A 27,758-nucleotide genomic window follows, 5' to 3' on the forward strand; every position below is an offset into this window, starting at 1 on the left:
AACAGACCTTCAGTTTGAGAGAGAAAGGAATAAATGGGAGAAATGATACAGAAACAAAATTAACAAAACCTGTCAAGGGTTGGTAGACAGTGAAAGAGGGATATAACTAAGTTTTCAAACTTGGATTTCTGGGAGTATGGTAAGTATCGAACAAAGAAAATGGGCAAGAGGTGGAGTTTTCCAGGTTGTGTTGCTGGACTGGAATTCAGGGAAGAGCTTGGGATGGGATATTTAAATTTGGGAGTCCTCTGGTAATCTTGAAATCATAAAGGAGAAGAAGAAAAGAAGAGGCCAAAAGCAAAGTCTTAGGGAACATGTAGGCTTTTGAGAAAGGCACTAAACAAATAAAGGAGAATGAAAATGGGAGAGAAATAATGAGAATAATGGTACCTGTTATAAGGATCAACTGAGATACTATATGTAAAGCACTTTGCAAACTGTAAAACACTATTTAAATCCTATCATCATCATTGTTTTCACATTAAAAGGAGTATTCAGACAGGTTCAAAGGAGAACCATGGAAAAGCAACATCACAGAAGCCAAAGAATGAATCTCTAGAAGGAGGTCAAGACAAGAGTAGGTCAGTGAAACCTGGAGGGATCTGCATGAACTGATGCTGAGTGAGATGAGTAGAACCAGAAAAACACTGCACACCCTAACAGCAACATGGGGCAATGATCAACCTTGATGGACTCACTCATTCCATCAGTGCAACAATCAGGAACATTTTTGGGTTGTCTGCAACGCAAAGTGCCATCTGTATCCAGATAAGGAGATGTGGAGTTTGAACAAAGTGCAAGGACTATTCCCTTTAATTTAGGAAAAAAAAAAACCAGATATCTTATTGTCTGATCTTGTTACCTCTTAGACTTCTCGTCTCTTCTTTAAGAATATGATTTCTCTCTCATTACACCCAATCTGAATCAATGTACAACATGAAAACAAAGTAAAGACTGACAGACTGCTTTCCATGGGGGGGGTGGGGGGAGGGAAGTAAGAGTGGGGGGAAAATTGTAAAACTCAAATAATATCTTTAATAAAAATAAATTTAAAAAAAAGACAAGAATAGGGCACTCTATGAACAAAACAAAAAGGAAGATTGTCCTGGTCCTCTAGGAGCTTATCTTCTAATGGAGGAAGACAACACATTGCAAGGGTGATAAGAAGGGGAAGAATGCAGGAGAGTCAACAATACTGAAGCAAAGTTGGGGCTGAGATAAGGCCAAGGAATTCTGAAATTAGGAAAGTCATTGAAGCATTTAGATTCAAAAGCAGATCTAAAGAGGTTGTGCAGGAAATGATGGGATGATAGGCTCAACAAGTAAAGAAAGCAACACTAAATTGAGGAGGGAGACAAAGAAACATAGCAAGTACAGATCTGATGTGAACAAGAGCAATGAGCTCAGTTGGAATTAATTCCCCCTTCTAAAGTGGATTCGGGATCATGGGCAGTTCTATTCCGTGACAGGTAGGCTAACCAAGGGGGAAAGAAAGATTTTGGAATTCCATTTTAAAAAAAAAGACACCCAAGGAGGGAACACACTGCCCTGCTCTTGTTGAAAGGCAAAAGTGTTGCTTTTATTCTTTCTAAGAAAAAGAAGCAACATCTAAATTATGATCTTGTGAGCTACAAAAGGGCAAGAGAGGAGATCCAGACCTCTTCTCTGTCACAGATCCAAAAGGTGGAGTCCATCTAAAATTTTGTAGATAGTTGAGTGCCAGGAGGGCTGAAGTCTCAACTGATTCCCTGACTTTGGCACTACAGAGAATACAAATCAACAAGCAATAATGATTTACTAAGGACTGAGGCTATATAAGGGAAAGTGTGCCTCAGAGGATTGAGGGCAAATGTTTGGACTTCTGTTCTTACTATATTTTTTCAGTAAACATCTCTGTAAAAGCTAATTAATGTCAATGAGTTGAATGATTCTGGGATCTAAATCACTGTGGGGGAATTGATGATATGTTTTTTATTGATGATAAGTTGTAGTTAAGTGGCACAGTGGATAGAGTCCTGGATCTGGAGTCAGGAAGTCCTCAGTACAAATCCAGTCTCAGACACTTAACTAGTTATGTGACCCTGAACAAATCACTTAAGGGAGATATTAACTGTAACTAGAAGTTGATCAGGGAAGAACACAACACAGTGAGATCTCAAACAGACATCGCTAAAGAAGGACACCCTCAATCTCTCAAAGGAATCCCTAGAAACCTGAAGGAGATGTAGTCTTGTCAGTTTGAGAGGAAATTGAAATAAGGATTCCAGAGCCCCAAGGCTACATTCAGGATGAAGAAAACTTGAGAGGATTTCAGGATCTAATGAGTCACTTTAAAGGATAGTAGATGCTTAGATCTATACAGGTAAGGAAAGAGTTGAAAAATGGAGACTGATTAAAAAAGAAGAGAGAAGGGATGATTGATGGGGAAAGGCAATTCCAATCAACATTTACTACTCCCCTGACTGTCCAAAGTATTTACTGATTCTGTTCAATTTGACACTTCATTGTATAGTATTTTATGATGTTCTTGAATGATTTTAAGCCTAATTATTTGTTGTTTGTAAGTACAAAATGGTGACATCATTTCAGTGTGCTCTGTATAAATAAACTGGTGATCATCTTTAGAATTCCTTTATCCACTGCGGTCACCTTTTTCTCTATCTCTCCTCTTAACATCTCCACCCCTCCTTGCCCTCCCTTCTTCACCAACACAAACTTGGCAGTGCCTGGCTTTTTATGGGAACAGTTCAAATGCCAGCACACCAAGCATTTAGACTAATGGCAGGTTTTTAAAGGCTTTCTACAAGATGCAGTCTGGAATGGAGACCCTGAAATGTTACTGAATGAGGACCTTTGCCTAAAATAGAGAAAATAGCAACCTGGAAAATAAACAAAGCAATTAGGTGAAAATTTAAAATCATATGGTACAGTTCCCCATTGCCCATGTGTTGGTTTTTTTTAAAAAGTACCAAATTTGCTTAAAAACTTTCTCAGGAATATTGATACTATCATTTCCATAACCTCACCTTGAAATCATTTATGGTGAACATGAATTCTGGGAACCAGGGCATTTGAAAGAAGAAGTAGTAACCAGATTTGATGAGCTGTGTAGGGTGCCAGAGGATGTATTCTGAAACAAAAATGCACAGGAATTAAAAGCAAAAATTGCTAAACTGGGGAGGGGAAAAAAATGACTGGACAGGCAATAAACTGAGTTAAGACTATAAGGAAGTTAATCAATTAGCCCTACTACATGCTGATTTAGGTGGGGATATAAATGTACATTTAAGGAATACTAACATTTAAGAAATGTTAATAGGGATAATCTCTAAATAGATATAAATACAAAAAAGCTTTTACTCTCTAGAGAGGAATTTAATATGAAATAGGTCTATCTTAGGTCACATACTAAAAGTATTTAAAAAATAATAATATTAAAAAATAATAACAGGAAGGGTTAGTACTTTTACATATGTTATCTCAACCCAATAAGGTATCATCTCCATTTAACAGATGAGGATACTAAGACTTCAAGAGATCAAGGGATTTGCCCAGCATCACACAGCTGGACCATATCTGAGGCAGAGTTGGAACTCATGTCTTCTTAACTCCACAGCCAACAAACACTCTAACCACTTCATCACTTAGCTGTCAATTAATTTTTGTTAATGAAATATCAAAATGGCCTTGTTCCATGGTGACTTCATCTCATATCGTGCTTTATATCTCATCCAGTCATCTACCTGCCAATTTTCTTGCCCATTCCCCTGCCTTGAGCATATGTTCTTTATATTCACCCTAGTTTTACATCTCCTGTTCTGGAAACAGTAATCAAATCCACTCTCCCTCACTGCTTCTGGAAAGGGCTTGTCAATGGATTCTCTTTACCATCCCCATGACTTCCCAAACTAAAATACTCTTTCTTGGTCTCTGGTCTTATATCTGTATAGTTTCCCTGTGTCAGAAGCTCCTTGAGGGCAGGGTCTATCTGCATTTGTTTCCCTGGGTTTAGTATTATTTGTGGCATCTAATCAAGTTTTTTTTCATTGATTCATTAAAATGATCCCATTGTCTGGATCATATGAACTGCTGTGTCATGGTGATATAGTTTTACATTTCTTTTTAACAGGAGCATATTAGATGTTCAAAGAATTCACCAACTTCTGTGAAAGTCAGGGAGACACATTGTGAAGACCACTGCAAAAAAAGGGAAGGGAAAGGCCGGATACTACCCAAACTCAGGTTAGTTTGTACAGTATCATCCCTGAAATTCATGCAGTCTGAGTCTTGGCCTCTACCTCTTAAATTCACTCCAGAGTGACTCAACATGTCTCCAAGGATATATGAGAGGGTAATTATCTGTTGTTATTGTTTAAAATGTTTCCATAGTATCATAGGATGAACAAGGGAGAAGGAAGGGGAATTGAGACTTCATTAAATCAACCACCCTCAAAGATTGTGGATTAAGATTTTCTCCCTTGTAGAAACTTCTCTCTGATCATAAGGTAGCTCAAATTTTGGAGGGCATTTGTTTGATAGGTCCCATCCAAGTGACCTCAAGGCTTTTTCTAACTCAAAATCTATGGTCAGTTATTATGCAGTGTTCTAATAGAACAAGCCCTAGGTTGTTGTATATTTTAAAATTCAGTCCCTTATGTTCGACACTGTCCCTTTTCACAATTGTTCTTGGGTGTTCATTGCTTTTAACACACTCATCTCAATCTGTTGTCTGGGTGAAGGTATCAAAGTACTAAGTCCATGGGCTTTGGGATAGCTATTTTCCTCAATACTCAGAGGCCACTAAGACAATTATTTTTGCTTACTTTTTGGTTCAGAGAGATAAAGTTTTCAGAAATGTGATCTGGATAAGTATTAAGTTTTTTCTAAAAAATATTATTTAGATCCATATCCAGAGAAAGAACTATGGAACTGAAATGCAGGTTAAAGCATGCTATTTTCACTTCTTAAATTTGTTTTTTTTGCTTTTGTTCTGATTCTTCTTTCATAGCATGACTGATATGGAAATATGTTTAATATGATTGTGCATGTATGACCTATATCAGATTATGTACTAGCTTAAGGCAGAGAAGTGTTAAAAACTATCTTTGCATATGATTGGAAAAATTAATAAGTAATTTTTTAAAAAAAGCTCTATTTAGCAAGAAACTCTATTTGGCAACATGGTTAGAGATCTCAGTCAAACTAAGGAAAGAGTATCTACTATTAGGTCTAATATTCACAGAGCAAAATGCCTCAGGATCTCATCTTTGTGAAATGTGCTGGTTATTCTCCCCACTTCACAGGTGAGAAAGCTGAGGCTGAGGCTAAGGTTGAGCTGTCCAGGGTCACATGGCTAGGTAAGAATCTGAAGTTGAGTTTAAAATCTAGTCATCCATCCTTTCTTGAAGTCTAACATTTTATCCACTACAGCACTCAGCTGCCTTTAATATAGAATGGTTGGCAAATTGTAAAGAGAAATAAATAGCTGAACATGTTCTTTGATGCTCATATTGACTCAGGCTGTGTCCTAGTTCTTATCAATAGAAGTTCTAGAAACATCCCTGACTGTAATTTTAGTTGAACTGATTAGCCAGCTGTCTCTCTGACAGAATAAATTGGGCAAAAAAAAAAAAAAGACTTCTGGGTTATCTGGGTAAACATATAGATGGTTCAATACAAAGTTATGGGTGAAAAGGCCTGTGAGAATGTAGCCCAAATCTAAAACTCAAATTCTCTGCTGTTGGATTGGGGGATGAGATATTCTGCAGAACTTGGGACAGTGAGAAGTTTCAGAGAGACTCACTTAGGCTTGATATAAGGAAAAACTTCCTACAATTAGCTCTATCCTCCTGGGAAGATAATGTTTTTTTTTTTCCCCTCATTGAGGGCTATGGGGTCCCTACTGGTGAAAATTGTAATAATGTGAAAGTCATTTTCTAGCACATCTCAGGCAGTAAAGGTCATGAATAAGGTGGGTTCCTAGCAAAAGTTTCTATAAGGGAAAGACATTATAATAATAATATTATGTAGTCTCTCTCAATGAATAATGAAAACAAGATTAATGTAAGCCAAAAGAAAACCCACTGACTGGGGCATGACATCAGCAAGGCCCAGTAGACTCTAGCCAAAACAGAACTGATATGGCACCCAGGTATCTGGAACCAAAGTCCAGGCATGAGCAGAGTGAACTCAAAAATATAAGCCAATCCACACTAAAATGCTTTATAACTTCTCCCTTTGTCTAATTTCTTTAATTATTATGGGGGGGGGTTGAGGGTTTTTGTGGAAATTCCAATATGCTGTCTAGCTGCCACCCTAGACTGACCCAATTTAAGTTCTCACTTTGATTATTAAACTACTTATATAATCAATTTGGAGCTCCCCAGTCTCTTTCTTCAGATTTGGCATGGACCCCCTTTGTTTAGGAGAGACTTGACTATCCCACTGTGGGGGGATTTTTCAGGCAAGGCAGGTCTTTGAGCAAAGCTTAGATTATCACTTATTGGGTGTGCTGCAGGGTGGAGGAGGAATTCTTATGACTATGGGTTGGAATCCAAGGCTTTTTTTTTTGGCAATTGGGAGTTTAGTGACTTGCCCTGGGTCACCCTTCTAGTAAGTGCCTGAGGCCAGATTTGAAATCATGAAGATGAGTCTTCCAGTGTTCTAGGCACTTCAGCATTACTGAACTACTCCCTTTTCATGTAAGCCTCTAGTAAATGTTTATCAACCTGACTTGAGCTCCTGAAAGCTTGGTAAGAGCCAGTGGAAGAGGTGAGAATGGATAAATGAAATCTCATTTGCTAAAAGTAAATATAAATGAGCTCAACTTCTGTGACCTGTCCAGGCACACAGCTAATAAGAGTGAGGCTAGATTTGAACTCATGAAGAGGAGTCTTCCTTGTCCCAGGCCCTGAACTCTTTGCACTATGGCCACATTGCTGCCTTAATCTATCCTCTACGCAGCTGTCAAAGTGATACTTCAAAATAAAGGTAAGACTATGCCACTCAAATTCTTATAGAATCTTAGGGAATCACATTCCAGCTTTTATAGCCTTCCCAACCAGACTCCCATCTACTTTTACAGCTTCTGTAAAGTGCTTTACAAATATTATCTCACTTGATCCTCATAGCAACCCAGAAAGGTGGGTCCTATTGTTATCTTCATTTTACAGAAGAGGGAACAGGCATATTTGCCTAGGGTCCCATGAGTAGGAAGGGTCTGAGTCTGGATTTGAACTCAGAACTTCCTGACTTCCGGGGGGGGGGAGAGGTCCATGCCCTATGGTGCCATCTAGCTGCCACCCTGTATATGTAAATACATACACCCGTATATGCTTACAAGTGGGTATATGATATACTTATGTCCATCAGGTCTTCCTTGATAGAATGTAGGCTCCTTGAAGGCAGGGATCATTTCATGTTTCATTTACCTCTTTGAATCCCCAACACCTATCATCAAACGCAGTGTCTGGCTCTTAATAAATGCTTAATAAATAATTGCCAACTAATTGATCAATTTAGTTGTCACTGCATCATACCCAGCTGCAAGGTTGGTGCAAATGCCTATTTTTATATGTCCATCGACTTGGGCATAAACATGGAAGCTTATGAGTAGTGACTTGTAAAACTCACCTGTGAATACATTTGGATGAGGAAAATTAATCACAACAAGTTTGGTCACCAGTTCTGGATAACAGATGGCAATGAGCCAGGCAATCATCCCTCCCCAGTCATGGCCAATCAGAACACACTTACTGTAACCTGAAAAGAGAAACACATAGATATATGCCTACTCATGTATATCCACAAAACATTTTACATACACACATCCATACATACTCATATGAGGGGAAAAGAGAGGAGAAGAATGAAAGGGGGTGGAAAGAGAAAAAGAAACAAAGAAGAAAGACAGAAAGACACAAAGGAGAGATTGGTCTACCCTCATGAACAACAATCAGGTTTTACTTCATATTTGCCCTTCTGAACCTTCTAGTAAGAACAACTAACATTTATATATATTATATATATATAGATAGATAGATAGAGAGAGAGAGATCATTGTAGAATTTATTTTAAAGAAATGCAATTTATTACTTGGACATCGATATATATATATGTATATATATATATATATATATATATATATATATCACTGTAGAATTTATTTTAAAGAAATGCAATTTCATTACTTGGATATCGATACACATTCATATAAATAAATAAATAAATAAATAAATAAATAAATAAATAAATCATGGTAGAAGTTATTTTAAAGAAATGCAATTTTACTACCTGGAATTAGAAGAACAATGTCCCTAGCTTTGTGATTTTGGGGAAATAATTTTCCCTTTCTGGTTCTCTTTTTCCTCATCTGGGAAGTGATGGGGTTGGACTAAATAATAGTTTGAATTTATTTTGTACAATAAAGTCTGCAAATTACTATATATACATACTCATCAGTGTTATGAGGTAGGTAATACAAGTATTATCAAGTTTTAATAGATGAAGAAACTGAGGCTCAGAAAAACTGTAATGGAATGATATCTATGGTCCCTTTGCTAATCTAGGCTAATAAGATGTTGCTAAAGAAAGATTCCACAGAGACTTCTTTTTTAATGAATGAATAGTGAAAATACTTGTTTGTAAATCAGTAGTTCCACACTATTTTTAAACCTTCTAATTCTTTTAGATAAATATAATAGTCCCCTTTGGATTCCTGTTCACACTAGGGATTTACTTAGTGAAAGGAATGAGTCTCTCTTTTCGTTGCTCACATACCTAAAGAGTCTAAGATATCTTTGATGTCCACAACAATGCAGTCCAATTTATAGCTCTCTTGATGAGAGGGAGCATCTGTTTCTCCATAGCCTCTCAAATCCAAAGCTACAACTCGATATTCACTTTTAAATTCCCGTAATTGGTGACGCCAAGAGTACCTGTGTCAGAAAGAGAAATTAAACATAGGAGATTAAATTATCACAATGTAAATAAATACTAAATAAATAAATACTAAAGAAGACTAAAGAATTTTTAAACAAAAAACCATAAACTTATACATCTTTAATATAAAGAAAAGGAGTAACTAATATTTACATAAGGCTTTAAAATTTGCAAAATGCTATATATATATATATGTATATATATTATCCCATTTGTGCCTCATAACAACCCTGTCTGGTAGGTGGTATCATTATTCCCATCTTACAGATGAGAGAACTGAGGCAGACTGAGGTTAAGTAGTAAACAACTGGTAGGTTTGAGAAAGGATTTGAACTCAGGTCTTCCTGAATCTGGGTCCAGAGGCTTAACTACAGTCCTTCCTAGTGACCTTCAACAGGAAGAGAAGTGATGCGTCTATTAGTAAGCAGAGACAAAATGATGTTTAAGACAGGAACATTCGTTTTCCTCATCAGACAAGAATATGAGATCTCAAATTCAGGTTTGGAAAAGACTATAGCAATTACCTGATTCAACACCTTCTTGGAACAGATGAAGAAACTGAGGCCAGGAGAGGTGAGGTGATTTGTCCAGAGGCAGACAACTAAGGAGAGAGCCAGATTTTTGAAACTGATTCTCTTTGCCTTGAGGAGCATTTCCTTTTACAGTCTACCAAACTGAGCTGTCTTTGTTGTCAAAATCACCTTTCTGTTATATTTTTATATGATCTGACACTATCAATCTGTGAAGCATTAACTGAATGAAGAAGCTAAGTTACAGCTGGTGTGAAGTCACATCTTTTATTTCTAGGAGTAATTAAAAGATTTCATGATGACAAAAAAAAATAAGTGAAGAAAAATTAGAGAAATTGGTCAAAGCTCATTATCTAGACCAGCAGATGGTAAAATGCTGGTCTAGATAATGAGCTTTGACCAATTTCTCCAATTTTTCTTCACTTATTTTTCAATGCAAGATCATTTGAAACCATCTATTTATTTCCCTGAAGATGCACACTTTACTCACCTTGCTCCACTGTACAATGGGGCCCCATTGTTTTTAAGCAGTAACAGCTTAATAATGGATCAAACAGTTTAAAGATAAAAGAAAATTTTACCAATTACCATAGAAATAATAAAATATAAAACCTCTGCTATTTTTAAATCCTCCTATGGTAATGATTTCAAACAAAGAATAGAAGTGAAATAAATATTGGGAAGATGAAACTAAAAATTACTAATGAAAGAAGAGTTTGTAGGATTTTGTGAAATCCAGAGATTGAGATTTCATTCCAGATGAGAAAAGGGTTTATGATAAAAAAATAGATTAGAAAAAACACAGAAGTTTTTCAGAAAGAAAGGACCTTTGAAAGCATTAAGATGAATCCTCTCATTTTACAGATGAGAAAACAGAGGCCCAAAGAGGAAAGGATTTTGCTTGGGTGGGTTTATCTGCAAAAGTTGGAATTTGAGCTGAATCTCGAAGGAAGCCAAAGAAAACAAAAGATGGAGCTGAGGGAGTAGAGAATTGTGTGTGAAATGGTCAGACAGTCACTTTAGGAAAATCACCATGTGGAAGATGAACTGGAAGAGGAGACAACTGAGGCATTAGAAGTCAAATGTCCTAGTTAGGCTGTATGAATGAAGAGAAGGTTGATGAGAGATGTGGAGAAGATAGAAACAAGATCTGATAACTGGTTGATATAGGAGGTGAATGAGAGCAAGGAAGCGGGGGGGGGGGGTCATTGCAGTGTCTCCCTATTAGAATGTATGCTCCTTGAAAGAGGAACTCTTGTTGCTTTTCTGTGTTTGTATCCGCAATACTTGGTAAACAGTAAGCACTTAATATATGTCCATTCATTCATTCATTTATTCATTCACGTTGACGTGAAGGCATTAAGTACAAAACTGACCTTTAGACTTATGACTGTTCTGACAGCTGATGTCTTCCCCTCCCCTCATTACACTCCCTCTACTGCTAAGGAAGAGTGAAGATTTAGAATATCATAACTCAGGTGACAGTTTAAGGAAAGACAAGTCTGAAAGACTAAGGCCATCCTAGGACATTAGCCCTCAGTGATTAGGTACCAGTTCATTCCTTCCAGTCTCTCACAGTCAGATACACAGAGAAAAAAAGTCCTGTAAGGAAACTTTATTCTCCAGGAACAAGGAGACCAATCTTAAATGCCTGCCCTAAGCAATACAAACAGTTTTAGCCAGAAATAGGACTTCTATTCACAATTCTCCACACCAAGAAGACCAGCACTGATAACCAGATACTGGGAGAACACAAGTCCTTAGCTAGCAAGGTCAAGTTATCACTGTGATGAAAACCCTCAACAAAGGAAAGGAGTGAGGGTGAGGGAAAGGGAGACCAATCTTGCCTACCTGCTTGCCTTGCATACAGGATAAGGCAGAGCCAATGTCTAGCCTGGGTAGGATGGCTGTGATGTCTGGGCAGTCCCTGGACTAATGTGACATTCCTAGACTAATGAAATACAGGAAGCAGGTAGTACTGTAATAGTGTCAGCACCATGGCCAGTGGTTAGTGGGCAGGTAGTGCAAGTATTATAGTCCCCATTTTATACTGATGTAAGAGGGATTTTGGAAATGCTGATACCCTTTCTAGGTTGGGTGATGGTAGTTTACTTTATCATCATTATCATCATCATCATAACAATTATTATTATTATTAGTGGTAGTAGTAGGAGGAGTAGGAGAAGGAGGAGGAGAAGAAGAAGAGTCTAGATTCTTTTGACTGGCATCCAACTTCCTCTACAATTGGTGCCCATCTTACCTTTCTACATTAATCTTGGTGTCAGAATGAATAACTTGGTGCTTTCCTAGACACATGAATTTGTTTGTAGTATTCTAGGACAACAGAGTGTTAGGCCTGGAGATGGGAAGACCTGAATTCAAATCTCACCTCAGATATTTACTAATCATTTTAACTCCTGTCTGCCTTAGTTTTCTCAACTGTAAAATGAGTATTATAATAATAGCACCTACCTCTCAGGTTTGTTGTGAGGATAAAATGAAACAGTATTTGTAAAAACACTGTACCTGGCAAGCTATAGGTATTATATACATGTTAGTTATGCTGATGATAATATTATCATGATCATAATCATCATCACTATTCACTTCAATTTTTCCTTGAATGCTGATTCCTTCTTTGTGTAATGACATTCCATCATAGACCTCCCATGGTACTTTTCTCATATACCTCTAATTCACTTATCATATTCTTTGGATTCTGTTTTTGTGTGTGCCATATTCCCATAGCTATATGAGGGAAGGATTAGTAATCTAAACTTTGCATCTACTCCAGCAAATGGATTGTTCTGTACACAATTGGTGTCTAATCAATATTTGCTAGTTTTAATTGAATATTTGATACCATAACTTATGATTTCAAATGATAAATTTGATTTATTTATATTATATATAATAAAATTACAATAATATACTTACATGTTTAGTAAACAAATGATGATTCTGTAGGCCAAAATTTTGGTGTTCTGATTATACTTGTCATATTTTATTTTTAATTTCTTACATATTATTAAATATTTTAATGTACCAAAATATTTAATAATTTATCTTTTTTTCCCAAATGAGACAAGTTTTCTTTCACAGTTAATAACTCTGGCAACACTTTTTAAAAATTAAATAGTTCCTTATATTTTGATAAATAATATACTAGAAATTCCCAACAGGTAGAATGACAATTCTTCTAGTAAAATGCAAAAGACTAATTGAAAAATATATTGTGTTCAAAAAGCTCCAGCCCTAAGTAAAAAATGTTCTGGCATGTAATCTGCATTTCAACTCTCAGCTTCTCCAACAAACTATGAGCTCTTTAAGGAGATAGAGTACCTTTTGTTTCTTTTTTTAATCTAAAGTGCTTGGCACAATCCATGGTAGGTACACAACAAATGTTCACTGATTTATTGATTAAACTTGTGAAATTATCCATATGCCCATTTCCTACAATGATAAGAAAAATCTTTTCCGGATACTGTTGTTTACACTCAAGCTCTTAAGTTAGTTCCTGAGAAAAAATGTCAAATCTCATTGCAATAATGAAGGGGACTTCAAGAATGGCAATATCTTGGCAATTTTCATTTATTTGACCAACTATTTGAGGGACAGCAAAGAGGTAAAGTGGAGAGAACACCTAGCTTGGAGTCAGGAAGACTCATCTTCCTGGTTTCAGACTCAGACACTTTCTAGCTGTGTGACCCTGGGCATTTCATTTACCACTGTCTGCCTCAGTTTCCTCATTTGTAAAATGAGCTGCCAAAGGAAATGGCAAACCCCCTCCAGCATCTTTGCTGAGAAAACCCTGAACAGGATCTTGAAGAGTCAGACTTGATTAAAAGAAACTTAACAAGAAAAACTATTTGGCTTATTTTTCATCTATATTTCCTTTTGCTTCTGCCAAGCTAGTTAACAGCAAGGGGCTTATCAACACAATGGGCACTTTCCCAGATTTTACTATATTAAAATAACTAGAACAGACTTTAGATGCAGAACATCCTCTCTTCCTCTGATTTCTGGATTTCTTGTAGAGGTTGGGCTGTTATGCTCAGTGGCATAAATAACCCTTTTGTAAAATGCTCACATGCCTCATCACTCAAGAATTTTGATGAATGCATTTTATACAGCTGGTGAGAAAAAAGGACTCTAAGCACTCAAAGAAACTGCTTTGTCAGCTCAAAATATTTTTAAAACTGATTCAGAAGGAGGAGGGGAAAGGACAACAGAATGTCATTTCTTGACAAAAGTCAACTTCATTTTCAAGTGTATCTGGTCAAGCTACCTTGGTGTGTATTTATTTATTTGCATCAAGTCTTTGATAACTTCCTTTAGTTAGATAAGGAATTACATTTTTTAAAAAATTTTTAAGTCTATGGAAGCAAAGCTTGTGCAGGGGTAAAAATACCCTCTCTGGTGTTAGAAACCTGAGTGTTAGAGACCTGGGTTTCAAATCCTGCTTCTGGCACAATCTTTGTGTCATTGGATGTCATCTGCCTCCACTGGGATTCAGTTCCCTTGTCTTTAGACTGATAGGATTGTTGTCCATGACCTCTGAGGTCATGTCCACCTCTAAATTCATGCTCCTGTGAACAAGATGATTAACCTCCCTGGGCCTCAATTTCCTCATCTGTAAAACAAAGGACTGTGGCTTCTAAAGTCCCTTTCAGTTCTGAAGCTTTGATCCAGTTTCATGGACAACTCTTAAATGGTGATAAGGATGCAGTTTGAGAGGCTGTGTTTTTGAGTAGAAGGGTGATAGTCTTGGAGTCAGTGAAATGGGTTTGAATCCCATGGTTCTGACACTTCAGTTGGTATATCGAGATAGAGAAATCTCTGACTTTTCTGACTCTAGAATGGGAATTGTAACTTGTACTGCCTATTTTTTCAGGGTGCAAGTAAGAAAGGTACTTTGCATACCATCAAAGTTTCCATACCATCAAGCCTTTCATAAAAACAATATTGGAGAAAAGAAAACCAAAGAAGGGTGAGAACTCCCACCCTAAATGGATAGGATGATGAGAAGAGAACAAAGAACTTTTTTCTTTTCTTTTTTTTTTTTTAGGTTTTTTAGTTTTTGCAAGGCAAATGGGGTTAAGTGGCTTGCCCAAGGCCACACAGCTAGGTAATTATTAAGTGTTTGAGACTGGATTTGAACCCAGGTACTCCTGACTCCAGGGCCGGTGCTTTGTCCACTGCGCCACCTAGCTGCCCCGAAAAGAACTTTTCAATGCTCATTTTTCACTTCTTCCCTTCCAAGGATAATGATCTTTGTGCTAGAAAGAATAGGAGGAAATGAACCAATAGAGAGCTAATAACCAGGATAAGTGGGGAGATAGTAAGAGGGTGCCTAATAGTTCTTCCTGAGATCACATCACCCAAAAGAACAGCATCTTAGGGTACCAAAAGGAAGGACAGATAGGGTTGCTGAGCTGTAGTCAGTAACCTCTGAAAGTTCAAATCAATGGGAAAGGAACCATGGTTTTGGGGAAGAGTAGATGTCTTAATTTTTAGAAAAGTGAAGAGAATGGAGCTTGTAAATATTGGTTAGTTTTGCTTGACTTCACGAAATTAGATGAGGCAGTGGATAGAATGCCAGCCCTAGAATCAGGAAGACTCATCAAAACCAGCCTTAAACACTTACTAGCTAGGTGACCCTGGACAAGTCACTAAACCTCTGTTTATCTGTTTCCACAACTGTAAAATGAAGATAATTACAGTCCCAACCTCCCAGGGTTGTTGTGAAGATCAAATGAGATGTTATTTATAACTTGACTTGGCATATAGGAGCTATTCAATAAATGCTTATTTCCTTCCTTCTTTCCTGGCAAAATCCTAGTACATATTTTTTCACTGGCAGCATTTCACTATGTGGCACAGTAGAAAGAGTGCTGAACAAAAGCTGTTCAAATTCAAGACTGCATTCAAATTTCTAAGCTGGAACTTCTTAATATGGGAACCTTCACTTGATTATGTTGCTTTTTAAAAAAAATTGAAAACTGTGTTTCAATATAATTATGTAATCCTATATATTTAAAAACCTTTTCTAAGAAGCGTTCTATAAGCTTTACCAAATTGCTGAAAAAGCCCATGACCTTTGGAGAGCAATTTGGAATTATGCCCAGAGGTAAAAATCAATGTAGATTCTTTGATCCGGCAATGCCACTGTTAAGTCTGTTTCCCAAGGTGATAAAGGAAAGAGGAAAAGAACTTATTCATTCTAAAATATTTAAAGCAGTTGTCTTTGAGGTGACAAAGAACTAAATATGGAGCTGAAGGCCATTAATTGAGGAATGGCTGAACAAGTTGTGGTATATGATTTTGATGGAATGTTATTGTGCTGTGAGAAATGATGAACAGAATATTTCAGAAAAACCTGGAAGATTTACATTAACTGATGGAGAGTGAAAATGAGAAGAAGCAAAAGGAGGTTATAGATATAACAGCAATATTATTACAGGAGAAACTGTGAATAGCGAAGCTATTCTGAGTAATATGATCTTTCAAATCAACTATGAAGGGTTTACAAATATATGGAAGTATGTATTTGGTTACACACACACACACACACACACACACACACACACACACATCTATAAAACATTGGCCTTCTCTAATGTGGGATTGGGAGGGAGAGAAGGAGACAACTCAGAACTCAAAATGTAAATTTAAAAAGCCTGTGACCAAAAAACTGAAAGTCTTATTCTAAGTCTTTGCAACTAAATTATAGGCAGGTTTGGCACATTGCCCTATTAAAGGAAAAGTAAACTATTAACTGGGCAATGAGCTGGAACAGTCGATAAGAGCTCTGGACCTGGGACCAGGAAGACTCATTTTCATGGGTTCAAATCTGGATTTGCACACTTCCTAGCTGTATGACCCTGATGAACTCACTTCACCGTTTTTCTCAGTTTCCTCATATGTAAAAGAAGGAAATGACAAACCACTCCAGTATCTTTGCCAAGAAAACCCCAAATGGGGTCACAAAGATGCAACTGAACAACAAGTTGTTAAATAGCAATATTTTCACTTAGGACAACTGGGTATGCACTATAGATCAGAAGTATTAAACTCAAATAGAAACAAATCCTTGAAGCTAAATTTTGACTTAGAGAATCACAAATTAGCATCATCTATGTTGTATTATATTTTCATTTATTTTGTTAGACATTTCTCAGTTACATTTTAATCTGGTTCCTACTGCATTTGGGAATTATGTTGGCATCATATGGCCTTTAGTAATCAAAGAACTAACTTTGAGTTTGACATCTCTGAAACTATCCAGAGAGTTCTGCCTTGCTGGAAGGGTTGCTGTACAAGTGAGGTGACACTGCCAAGGATGGAGCTTGGCAAGAGAAGGGTGCTGTCAATGGATGAGGCCATCAGCCACCAGAGATAGAGCAGGCCCAGTAAAAACCCTCCCCTCTGCCCTTAGGAAGAAAATGCTTTCCAAGCCCTGTATGGTTATCATGATGGTGCAAATGTATGACTGACCCCTAGCTCTGAATAAAGGGATGGCTAATGAAAAAGGACAGCTAAATACAAAGAACTAGTATATGGCTTCATCAAGATTAGGACATGCCACACTAACCTCTTTTTCTATCTTTGATAAGTTTACTAGACTGGTAGATTGGGGGATGCTATAGATATCTACTACCTGGTCACCAACAAACCACTTTGGCAAAGGCTCTTCTGTTAATTCTTGTGGACAAGGTGGAAAGATGTGGGTCAGCAAAAGGATTTACAGCTAAGTAAATTTTGAAACTATTTTAAACACTAGACCCAAAGAGGATTCATTAATGATTTTATGTCATCTTGATAGATCTTCAGGGTAGTAACCCAGTAATTATTGATGGCCCTGCACTTATTTTATTTTATTTTTTTGCAAGGCAATGGGGTTAAATGACTTGTCCAAGGCCACGCAGCTAGGTAATCATTAAGTATCTGAGGCCAGATTTGAACTCAGGTACTCCTGACTCCAGGGCTGGTGCTCTATTCACTGCACCACTTAGTCCTGTACTTTATTGAACATTGTTGTCATGATTTGATAAAGGCAGAGACAAACTGCTCATCAGATTTACAGATGAAACAAAACAAGAAGCATAGCTTCAGCTAAATCAGAATCCAAAGACCTCCACAGGCTAGAAATAAGCTCAAAAAATGAAATGCAATAGGGCTAAACACAAGGCATGATAATCCAAAATAGGGGTTTCAGTGGACTGCAGACTCAATAGGAGGTAATAATGTGACATGGGAAACAAGCTAATGCAATTATTGAGACAATAAATATAGGAACATATGAATGTGAGCTTCTTGATTGCAGGAATTTAAAATTTTGCTTCTTCTTGTATCCTCAATATATTTAGTGTTCTATTTCTTTTTTTTTTAGGTTTTTGCAAGGCAAACGTGGTTAAGTGGCTTGCTTGCCCAAGGCCACACAGCTAGGTAATTATTAAGTGTCTGAGACCGGATTTGAACCTAGGTACTCCTGACTCCAGGGCCGGTGCTTTATCTACTACCTAGCCACCCCTCCTCAATATATTTAATAAATGTTTGTTAATTGATTGATTTGGCACATCTGTACTACTCCATCCAGTGATTGAGGCACATTTTTAGGATAAATTGGATCATTGAAAAAGTTGACCAGAATGGATGGAGGTCACAAAGCTCAAAATATTAAGTCATGTCTTTGTGATCCCATTTGGGATTTTCTTGGAAAAGATACTGGAACAGCTTCTCCAGCTCATTTTACAGATGAGGAAACTGAGACTAGCAGGGTTAAGTGACTTGATCAAGGTCACATGGCTAGTTAAGTGTCTGGGGCTAGTTTGAACTCATAGATGAGTCTTCTGAATTCCAAGCCCAGCTCTCTATACATGTGGTGCCACCTAGTTACTTGCCATGAAGACTGAGTCATCATCAAGTCTGAAAGGCTGTTATGTGGGAGGGGGATTTGACCTCTTTTATTTGGTCCCACAGGATATAACTAGAATCATCAGGAAAAAAATTACCAGGAGGCAGATTTTGACTCATTATGAGAAAAAAAAAACAATAGAGCTGTGCAGCAATGGAGTGTCTGATTCCACAATATTCAGTTCCCTACCATTAAAGTTTTTCAAGTTGTTGGGATTCATGCTCTGGGTCATTCTAGGAAGCCTGGAAATCTTCCAACTCTGGGGTTTTATTATTTTGTGAATATAGAATAAACATTCTTGCTGAAAAGTAAAAGGCAGCTCATCAATGACCATCTTGTTAGTAATCTGTGATTATTTGAATCAGTTGCTAAACTATTAATGACCAAGGGAAAGGAGGATATCTTTCACAAGGATAAGAAATTAATTTTTCACTACCTCAAATATACTATCCATAATATGTCTGAATATTTCACATTTTGAGTTCTGATCATATCATTTAGAAAATGCTTCTGTTTAACAAAGACTGAGTCCTTCATTTTGCTCAAAAGTCTTCAGGAGTTCTCTTTTGCCTATAGGATGAGGTCTAATCTCTCAAAGCTTTCCATGATTCCATCTCTCTGGCTTTATTTCCCATTACTCTCAGGCACCATATGCTCCAGCAAAATTGTCTATTTACCATTCCCCAAAAGCTCCATGTGCTTGTTTGCCTCTCCACCTGGAAAGCTCCCAGTGGCTGCTTGCCAAATCTTACCCACTGATCAAGGTCCAAATCAAATGCTGCCCCCCTTCCATGAAATCAAGTAATGATCTTCTTCCAAATGGATCTTCTAACCCCCATCATATTTTATGCACACCTCTCTTATGACACTAAACCTAATTTGTTTTCTATTATAGTTACTTGTGTGGATCTTATTTAGATTGAGATTCTGCACACAGAAGGTGTTTAATAGGTGCTTGCTGAATTGAATGGAATTAATTAATAATAGAATCATTTCAATAGGGTGGATATTTTGGGGCAAAGCATAGGATCCTGCCCTGAACCTCTCATACTAAACTCTCTATTTTACCTCCTTATGCAGCCCAAAGTATTAATCACTTTATCATAATTAGAATCAAATCCCACTGTCCTTAGTTTAAAAAAAAAATGACCAAACATTCATTTTGACATTTTATCTAAAATAAAACTCTATAAAGGACTCTAGCACCAATTTTGTGTTCATTCAATGAATTTGTTTTTTTTCATGCAGCTGTTGACTGGGCTGACCTATTTAGCTTATGAAACATCACAAGATCACAGCTCGATCTATGTGATCTAAAACAAATTTTTCCTTTCACTAACTTAAAAACATTATTTTTCAACTTCTGGCAAAAAATAATGTATTTATATTTGTCACCCAGTGTTCACATGTGGATCAGACAATTCCTCCCTCAACTATAATTGGACCAGGTTGTTAGTTGTATAATAACTGGGGGGGGGGCAGTGACAGAGCTATGGATTTTCTTTCTAAAATCTGTGCTAACCACTGTCAGGAACTATAGTACATATAACTAAAAGGAAAAGGTTAACTACATGTCTACACGTTTGTATACTTTATTCGTATAAATACTATAATGTGTTTATTGGAGCACAATGGCCACTTTCCAGAGCCTCAGTTTTCTCAGCTGTTAAATGGGAGAGTTGGTTGACGATGCTGACTTTCTGTTCTAATTTTCTATGAACTTATTAGCTTGTTGGTATGTTGATAACATAATCATGTTATGTCCTTATGATGTGTTATTGGTTTTAATAACTATAGGCAACATATGGGCAGTCTCCTTTTGGAAAATCAGCTTGCTCTTGGGGAGCTAGATCCCTCAAATAAATTCTCATGCCCCCATACTCTTCTTTTCTGTTTATTCCCTGATGATGGCTGCAGCTGATGCTGCTAATCACCTCAGGGGATGAGCCCACTGCCTTGATTTTCTCTCTCCTTTAGCTTCTGCTAACCACAATAACATGTAATAAACCTTTTAATGTCCCTAAAAAAATCACATTGTTTGGGCAATGGCTAACAAATTATGATGCATGAATGTAATGGAATATTACTGTGCTGTAAGAAATGATGAGTGTGATGAATACAGAGAAGATGGAAAGATCTATATGAACACATGGAATGACATAGTGACACAAGCAGAGACAAGAACATATAATATATAATGACTACAATAATCTAAATGGAAATAATCAATGGTTAATGTAATGAAAATTTAAAGGCCAAGAAGGAACCTAGTAAAGAGATATGAGAAAACACCCCAACCTATCCTTTCATGGAGGTGGGAGATCTACCCAGGTTGCTCGTAGCTTTGATTGTGAGACTTTTTCAATATATTCATCATCTGTACTGATTTATTTCCCTCTTTTAAAAAAATACTATGTGTTATAGAGGACAAGACTCTGGGAAGGGGAAGGGGGAACGATGCTGGGGAAAACTAGGATACTGTAAGAAAGAGAAAACCTAAATAAAAACTTATTTTTAAAAAAAGTATTTGATGATTCCTGTGGATGTTCATGTGCTCCCTCCCTCTCCCAAGAGTAAGCTTCCTTAAAAGCTTAGTCTTTTCTTTATTTTATCTTTTTAAATTCTTTTTTATCTTTTCTTCTTCTCCACTGCCTAGCTCCTAAGGTCTAAGAACAGTATTTTGTACCTAGGATCATCATCATCATCATCATCATCATCATCATCATCATCATCATCATCATCATCATCATCATATTGGACCTGTGATAGCATTGGCATAGATTCCCTGTATGGAATCTCTCTTCATTAATTCCAACTAATTCATTTATCCATATCTTAGTCATGGTGAATTAACCAGAGCACTGAGAAGTGGCTTCCCCAAGGTCACACAGCAGGCTTGTGCCAGAGGAAGAATTTTAACTTAGGTCTTTTTGGCTCCAACACTATCTGCTTGCCATCTCCTGAAAGCATGCCTCTTGGTCTATGGAAATTTGTGGCCTAAGTTCTTTGCAGTTGTCATGGGAAACAGATTTATGTTGTAAAAATATAAGCTTAGGAGGCTGTGATAGGTGCCCCAGACAAACCCCCATCATTCAGGCCCACTTAAGAATAAAGTAACTCAGTGGAAATCCCAGTGTCAGGAACAATAAATTAGAAAGGGCTCTGTCAAACACCATGACTTGAACATGAGAGGTCATACCATAAAAAGGTCAGTGAAATCTTTAATGAAAGGAAGGAAAGCGCTTTTACCAGAACTCAGGAAAGCCATGTAACAGCAACATGAGTGGCTTGCCTCTCTCTCCAGCAGCTACATAATGAAACCTTAGACCTGAGTCCTGCAGGGGAAGAAGAGATTTGCATATGGATTTCAGAGATATATTTTGAAATATCAAAATAACAGACTTAGTTTGTATATTTGATTTTTTAAACAGTCATTTTTATACATTTAATTTTTAAAAAACCCATTTGTATTTAGTTTGTACATTTTATTTTTTAAATAGCATTTATATTTAGTTTATACATTTGATTTTTAAAATATCCATTTGTATTTAATTTATACATTTGATTATTAAAATACCCACTTGTATTTAGTTTGTATATTTGATTTTTAAGATACTTAATTGTATTTATACATTTGATTTTTAAAAATAGCCATTTATATCTAGTTTATACATTAGATTTTTAAAATACTCAAATACATCATTTGGGAACATCAGTAAGAAATAAAGAAAACTCTGTAACATTCAGTAACTTTCCTCTCTAAGGGCAGATCCCGCATGATGAGGTCGGGCGGCAGGATGACTGACCACTGTGACTTTCATCCCACTGAGGCGTCACATTTCATCAGTTAGGCTCCGTGAGGCTCAGGCTCAGAGAAAATTCTAATCAGGGGGACTGAGCTCCCTGTCTTGTTTACCTCCTCATCACATATTTTGCTCAGCATATTAGCCAGTATCTATGCCATCAGTTACATAATTCACACCTCTTCTCCCTCCCTTTTTTTAGGTCTTTGCTTCCCACATTTTTTTTCCGGTTGGAAGCTGTTTCTACAGTTCTCTTTGCTGCCAGTTTCCTCCCTGTCTTGGCCATTTCAGTAATCAGTCCTGACAGTGGAATGCCCAGAAGGTTCAACATTTCACTTCATAGGTGAGTGCCGTGACAAGACAAGGAGAAGAAAAATTACAGGAACAGAGAAAGACAGAGAAAAAGAGGCAAAGGCAGAGAACTGAAGAGGGATCAGGATGATGGTTCTGGATGAGAGTCAATCAGGTTACACAACTAGTTAGAGGCTGAATTCAAACTCCTGTCCTCCTGACTCCAAGGTCAGTGCTCTGTTCCACTGCACCACCTAGCAGCCTCTTGGGGGATTCATATGAATAAAATAATCAAGACAGAGAATCAAAGATGACAGACAAGTGAGAAAGAGAGAGACAAAGATAAACTGGCAGAGAGACAAGGAGAGACAAAGGACAGAGACAGAAAGACAAAAATGAGAGACAGAAAGAGACAAAGAGAGAAAAAGGAGAGAGACAGAGACAATGAGACAAAGATGAGAGACAGAAAGAGACAAAGAGAGACAAAGGAGAGAGACAGACAAGATGAGAGACAGAAAGAGACAAAGAGAGACAAAGGAGAGAGACAGAGAGACAGAGACAAAGAGAGACAAAAGACAGAGACAGAGACAAAGAAAGATGAGACAGAAAGACAAAGAGAGACAAAAGAGAGAGACAGACAAGATGAGAGACAGAGACAAAGAGAGACAAAGGAAAGAGACAGACAAGATGAGAGACAGAAAGAGACAAAGAGAGACAAAGGAGAGAGACAGAGACAGAGACAAAGAGAGACAAAAGACAGAGACAAAGATGAGAGACAGAAAGAGACAAAGATAAACTGGCAGAGAGACAGAGAGACAAAGATGAGAGACAGAAAGAGACAAAGAGAGACAAAGGAGAGAGACAGAGAGACAAAGATGAGAGACAGAGAGAGACAAAGATGAGAGACAGAAAGAGACAAAGAGAGACAAAGGAGAGAGACAAAGAGAGGCAAAAGACAGCTAGAGAGACAAAGATGAGAGACAGAGAGACAAAGATGAGAGACAGAGACAAAGGACAGAGACACAGAGAGACAAAGATGAGAGACAGAAAGAGACAAAGATAGGCAGAGAGAGACGGAGAGAGACAGACACAGAGACAAAGATGAGAGACAGAAAGAGACAAAGATAAACTGGCAGAGAGACAAATGACAGAGACAGAGAGACAAAGATGAGAGACAGAAAGAGACAAAGAGAGACAAAGGAGAGAGACAGAGAGACAGACAAAGAGAGACAAAAGACAGACAGACAGAGAGACAAAGATGGGAGATAGAGAGACAAAGATGGGAGACAGAGACAAAGGACAGAGACACAGAGAGACAAAGATGAGAGACAGAAAGAGACAAAGATAGGCAGAGAGACAGAGGGAGACAAAGGAGAGAGACAGAGACAGAGAGCCAAAGATGAGAGACAGAAAGAGACAAAGAGAGACAAAGGAGAGAGACAGAGAGACAGACAAAGAGAGACAGACAAAGAGAGACAAAAGACGGACAGACAGAGAGACAAAGATGAGAGACAGAGAGACAAAGATGAGAGACGGAGACAAAGGACAGAGACACAGAGAGACAAAGATGAGAGACAGAAAGAGACAAAGAGAGACAAAGGAGAGAGACAGAGAGACAGAGATGAGAGACAGAAAGAGACAAAGATAAACTGGCAGAGAGACAGAGAGACAAAGGAGAGAGACAGAGAGACAAAGATGAGAGAGAAAGAGACAACAATAGGCAGAGAGAGACAGAGACAGAAACAAAGATGAGAGACAAAGGGACTAAGATAGGCAGAGAAAGGGACAAAAGAGACAAAGGAGAGAGAGAGAAACAAAGACAGAGAAAGAGATAGAGATAAAGAAAAAAGGAAAAGAGCAGCCAGGTCGGGCAGTGGATAGAGCATCGGTCCTGGAGTTCAAAGGACCTGAGTTCAAATGTGCCCTCAGATACTTAATAATCGCCTAGCTGTGTGACCTTGGACAAGTCACTTAACCCTTTGCCTTGCAAAAAGAAAAAGAAAGATGGAGGGACAGAGACAGAGGAACAGACCAGAGACTGAGAGACAAAAGCAGAGAACCCCCCGATGGACAGAGGAGAAAGATGGAGTGGGGGGGGGAGCAAGGAGAAGGGAGGCTGGCCGTGCCAGGAGGGCCCGGGGCAGGCGGGCTCGGGGCCAGTGTCCCAGGCAGCCCGCTGCCCCCCGCTGCCCCGGATCCTGTCCGACCTAGAAGACCCCCGTGTGTGGGAGCCCGGGGGGGGGGGGCTCGCGGGTCAGGGATGAGTGTCCCGACCCCGGCCCAGGCCAACCTGCCCCCCAGCCCGGGCTGCCCAGATGCCCCTCCGCCCCGGGCCCCGGAGGGGCCGGCGAGCAGAGCCGTGGCCGGGGGGCCGCCGGGCTGCGGGGCTGGCGGGGCCGGGGCGAGCTTGGCGCCCCTGTGCCGTGGACCCCCGGCTCCTAGGCATTTCTGGGGCGCCTGCGGCTGCCCGTTTCCTGCCCTTCTTTCCGCGGCTTCAAGGTTCCCGAATTACTCGGATTTCATTCCGGTCCGGGGTGGGGGGCTCAGTCCTTAGGCTGATCCGGGCTCCGGGGGCAGAAAGGGGACTGGGGACCCTCCCCCCCGATGTGCAGAGGGAGGAGACTGAGGCCGGGATGGGCGGGCAAGGGCTGGCGACCCCAGACCCCAGGCTTCCAATGTGGGCTGTCAGGTCTGAGGGTGCGACTATGCCCCCCAGAGAGAGAGAGAGAGAGAGAGAGAGAGAGACAGAGACAGAGACAGAGAGAGACAGAGACAGAGAGAGACAGAGGAGAGAGAGAGAGACAGAGAGAGAGAGAGGCAGAGGAGAGAGAGAGAGACAGAGGAGAGAGAGACAGAGAGAGAGAGAGAGAAAGAGAGAGAGAAAGAGAGAGAGAGAGAGGAGAGAGAGAGAGACAGAGGAGACAGAGACAGAGAGAGAGAGAGAGAGAAAGAGAGAGACAGAGACAGAGAGAGAGAGAGAGAGACAGAGAGAGACAGAGAGAGAGAGAGAGAGAGAGAGAGAGAGAGAGAGAGAGAGAGAGAGAGAGAGAGAGAGAGAGAGAGAGAGAGACAGAGAGACAGAGAGAGAGAGAGAAAGAGAGAGAGGAGAGAGAGAGAGAGAGAGAGACAGAGAGAGAGAGAGAGAGAGAGAGAGAGAGAGACAGAGAGACAGAGAGAGAGAAAGAGAAAGAGAAAGAGACAGAGAGACAGAGAGAGAGACAGAGAGACAGAGAGACAGAGCCAGAGACAGGGCGCCCCGCCCGCCCCGCCCCCCGCGCCTTCACCTTGATGCGCACGTAGCAGTGGGTGCCCAGGGAGGGGTCGTGCAGGCAGGCGGGCGGGCTGTCCCGCGGGCGGCGGCGGAGGGCGGCGCGGGGCCGGCGGGCCAGGCCGGGCAGCAGGCGCAGCAGCTGGCCGGCGGCGCAGAGCGCGCAGCAGCCGTACACCAGGCTCCAGAAGAGCAGCGCCCGCAGGGCGGCGGCCAGGCGCGCGCTCAGCCGCGGCCAGCAGCCCCGGGGCCGCGCCGGCGCCATGCGGAGGGGAGGGGGCGCCTCCCGGCCCGCAGAGCCCAGGCCGCCGCGGCGCCCGCCCGGGAGGCGGGGCCTGGCGGGGCGGGGCCTGGCTGGAGGCGGGGCCTGGCCGGAGGCGGGGCCTGGAGGGGCGGGGCCTGGCCGGAGGCGGGGCCTGGCGTTAGCCTTGGAGAGAGGCCGGGCAGGGGCCCCCGAGGGGGCTTCACTGAAGCGTCAAAATCCAGCCTCCCGAGGCAGGGGCTGGCTCCATGTGTCTCTGTCTCTCCATCTCTGATGCCTCTCTCTCTCTCTCTCTCCCTCTCTCTCTCTCTCTCTCTCTCTCTCTCTCTCCATCTCTCCGTCTCTCCGCCACCTGGTCAGGAAACCGAAGACACCGCGGGGCCGGCTCCCAGCGCGTCTCTTAGAAGCCCTCGGCCATCCCTGTAAGGTCCAAGACTAGGTGGCAGAGGTAGAAAATGTCCTTCTCCTCCTCCTGGAACTCACCGTCCAAGTTTGGCAACACGCACGAGGCCATCTGATAAAGGCCGAGGGCATGTGTCCAGCTGGGTGCTCCAGGCACGCCGTGCCAGACACCAAGCTGGCCTAGACGCTTGTGGCATAGGCAGAGTGGGGTGTCCTCAGCTCCGGACCCCCCAACCCTGCGGCCTCCCCCAGTGATCCCGCCGGCCCGAGCACTTGTGACACCAGGCATCAGGGCTTCAGAGGTGAGGAAGGAGTGAAAATTTCCATCATTGGGGTAAGCAAGGTTTAAAATATTTCATAGATTGGGACTTTAAAGGCCTGCTACATTAAATTTTTTTTCTTTTTAAAAAAAAGCTTAGAAACCAATGCCCAAAGAAGTTGTTCAGTGACAACAGGGATTTGAATTCAGGCCTCTTATCTCTAAAACTGTCATTTGTTTTATTGTACAATTCAGAAATATGGCAATACTAAAATTAAGACCAAGCACTGGACAGAAGCCCATCTAGAGACTAGGATTCTGGACAGATCAGAAGGAAACCTAGCTGCTCTGCACTCAATATTTATTAATCAATCAAAAAACATTAAATAGGAACTATGTGGCGCACCGTGTGTGAGATAGTGGCAATCCAAAGACAGAGCTTTCATTCTGATAATACTATTAATATTAAGGTACTGAATAAAACTTTCCATTTCAATAGCATTTTGAGACCCACGAAACCTCATCTTCACAGCAATCTTCTGGGACAGCATTAATATTATTTCCATTCCACACACAAAGAAACAAGTTCAGAAAGTTTTCCTCACCTACTAAGACAGAGCCAAGATTCAGAGAGGTTTGTAACTCCAAGTGAAATGGTCTTTCTACTACCAATATGTATTTCAGCAACTCCTTTTCTGATGATACTCAGTAGTGTTGAGGCCAAACTGTAGATAGCAAGTCTCTGCAGATTCTCTTGGTTATGGATGCATTAAATTCCAGATTATTGCAGAGTCTCTTGAATGTAAACTGTAATGATTCAATAGTTTAGACTAATTACAAATGGAAAACCAAGTGGACAAAGAATAAAGTTCAGATTGTGATAAGATGAAGGATGGATAACCCACAGAACTGATCCACCAGCATGGTGGATGTTGAATTGGATCTAAAATTGAACTGGAAAAAAGTGAATTTCTTTTGGAGAAAATGTGGTGTTTACAAGAGCAGAAGGCACTTTTTTAGCCATAGACAAACTGTTCCTTCTCATAGATACTAAACAAAGTTCTAAGAGAATGTTAGAAGCTGGAG

At 39.8% G+C, this 27,758-nt stretch overlaps 1 protein-coding gene across 1 annotated transcript in view; it reads right to left on the reverse strand.

The window, feature by feature from the left end:
* Positions 1-26,014, reverse strand: part of LOC141512609 (epoxide hydrolase 4-like) — a 33,171-nt gene extending 7,157 nt beyond the window's left edge. Inside the window, exons 1-5 of the mRNA XM_074221688.1 lie at positions 25,766-26,014; positions 21,637-21,722; positions 8,779-8,936; positions 7,633-7,761; positions 3,027-3,130 (exon numbers count right to left, since the gene is read on the reverse strand). Of these exons, the coding sequence (XP_074077789.1) occupies positions 3,027-3,130; positions 7,633-7,761; positions 8,779-8,936; positions 21,637-21,722; positions 25,766-26,014 (726 nt within the window). The remainder of the gene's footprint in view (positions 1-3,026; positions 3,131-7,632; positions 7,762-8,778; positions 8,937-21,636; positions 21,723-25,765) is intronic.
* Between the last annotated feature and the right edge of the window lie 1,744 nt (positions 26,015-27,758).

This window comes from Macrotis lagotis, chromosome 2 (assembly GCF_037893015.1).
Source record: "Macrotis lagotis isolate mMagLag1 chromosome 2, bilby.v1.9.chrom.fasta, whole genome shotgun sequence".
Classification (NCBI taxonomy): domain Eukaryota; kingdom Metazoa; phylum Chordata; class Mammalia; order Peramelemorphia; family Peramelidae; genus Macrotis; species Macrotis lagotis.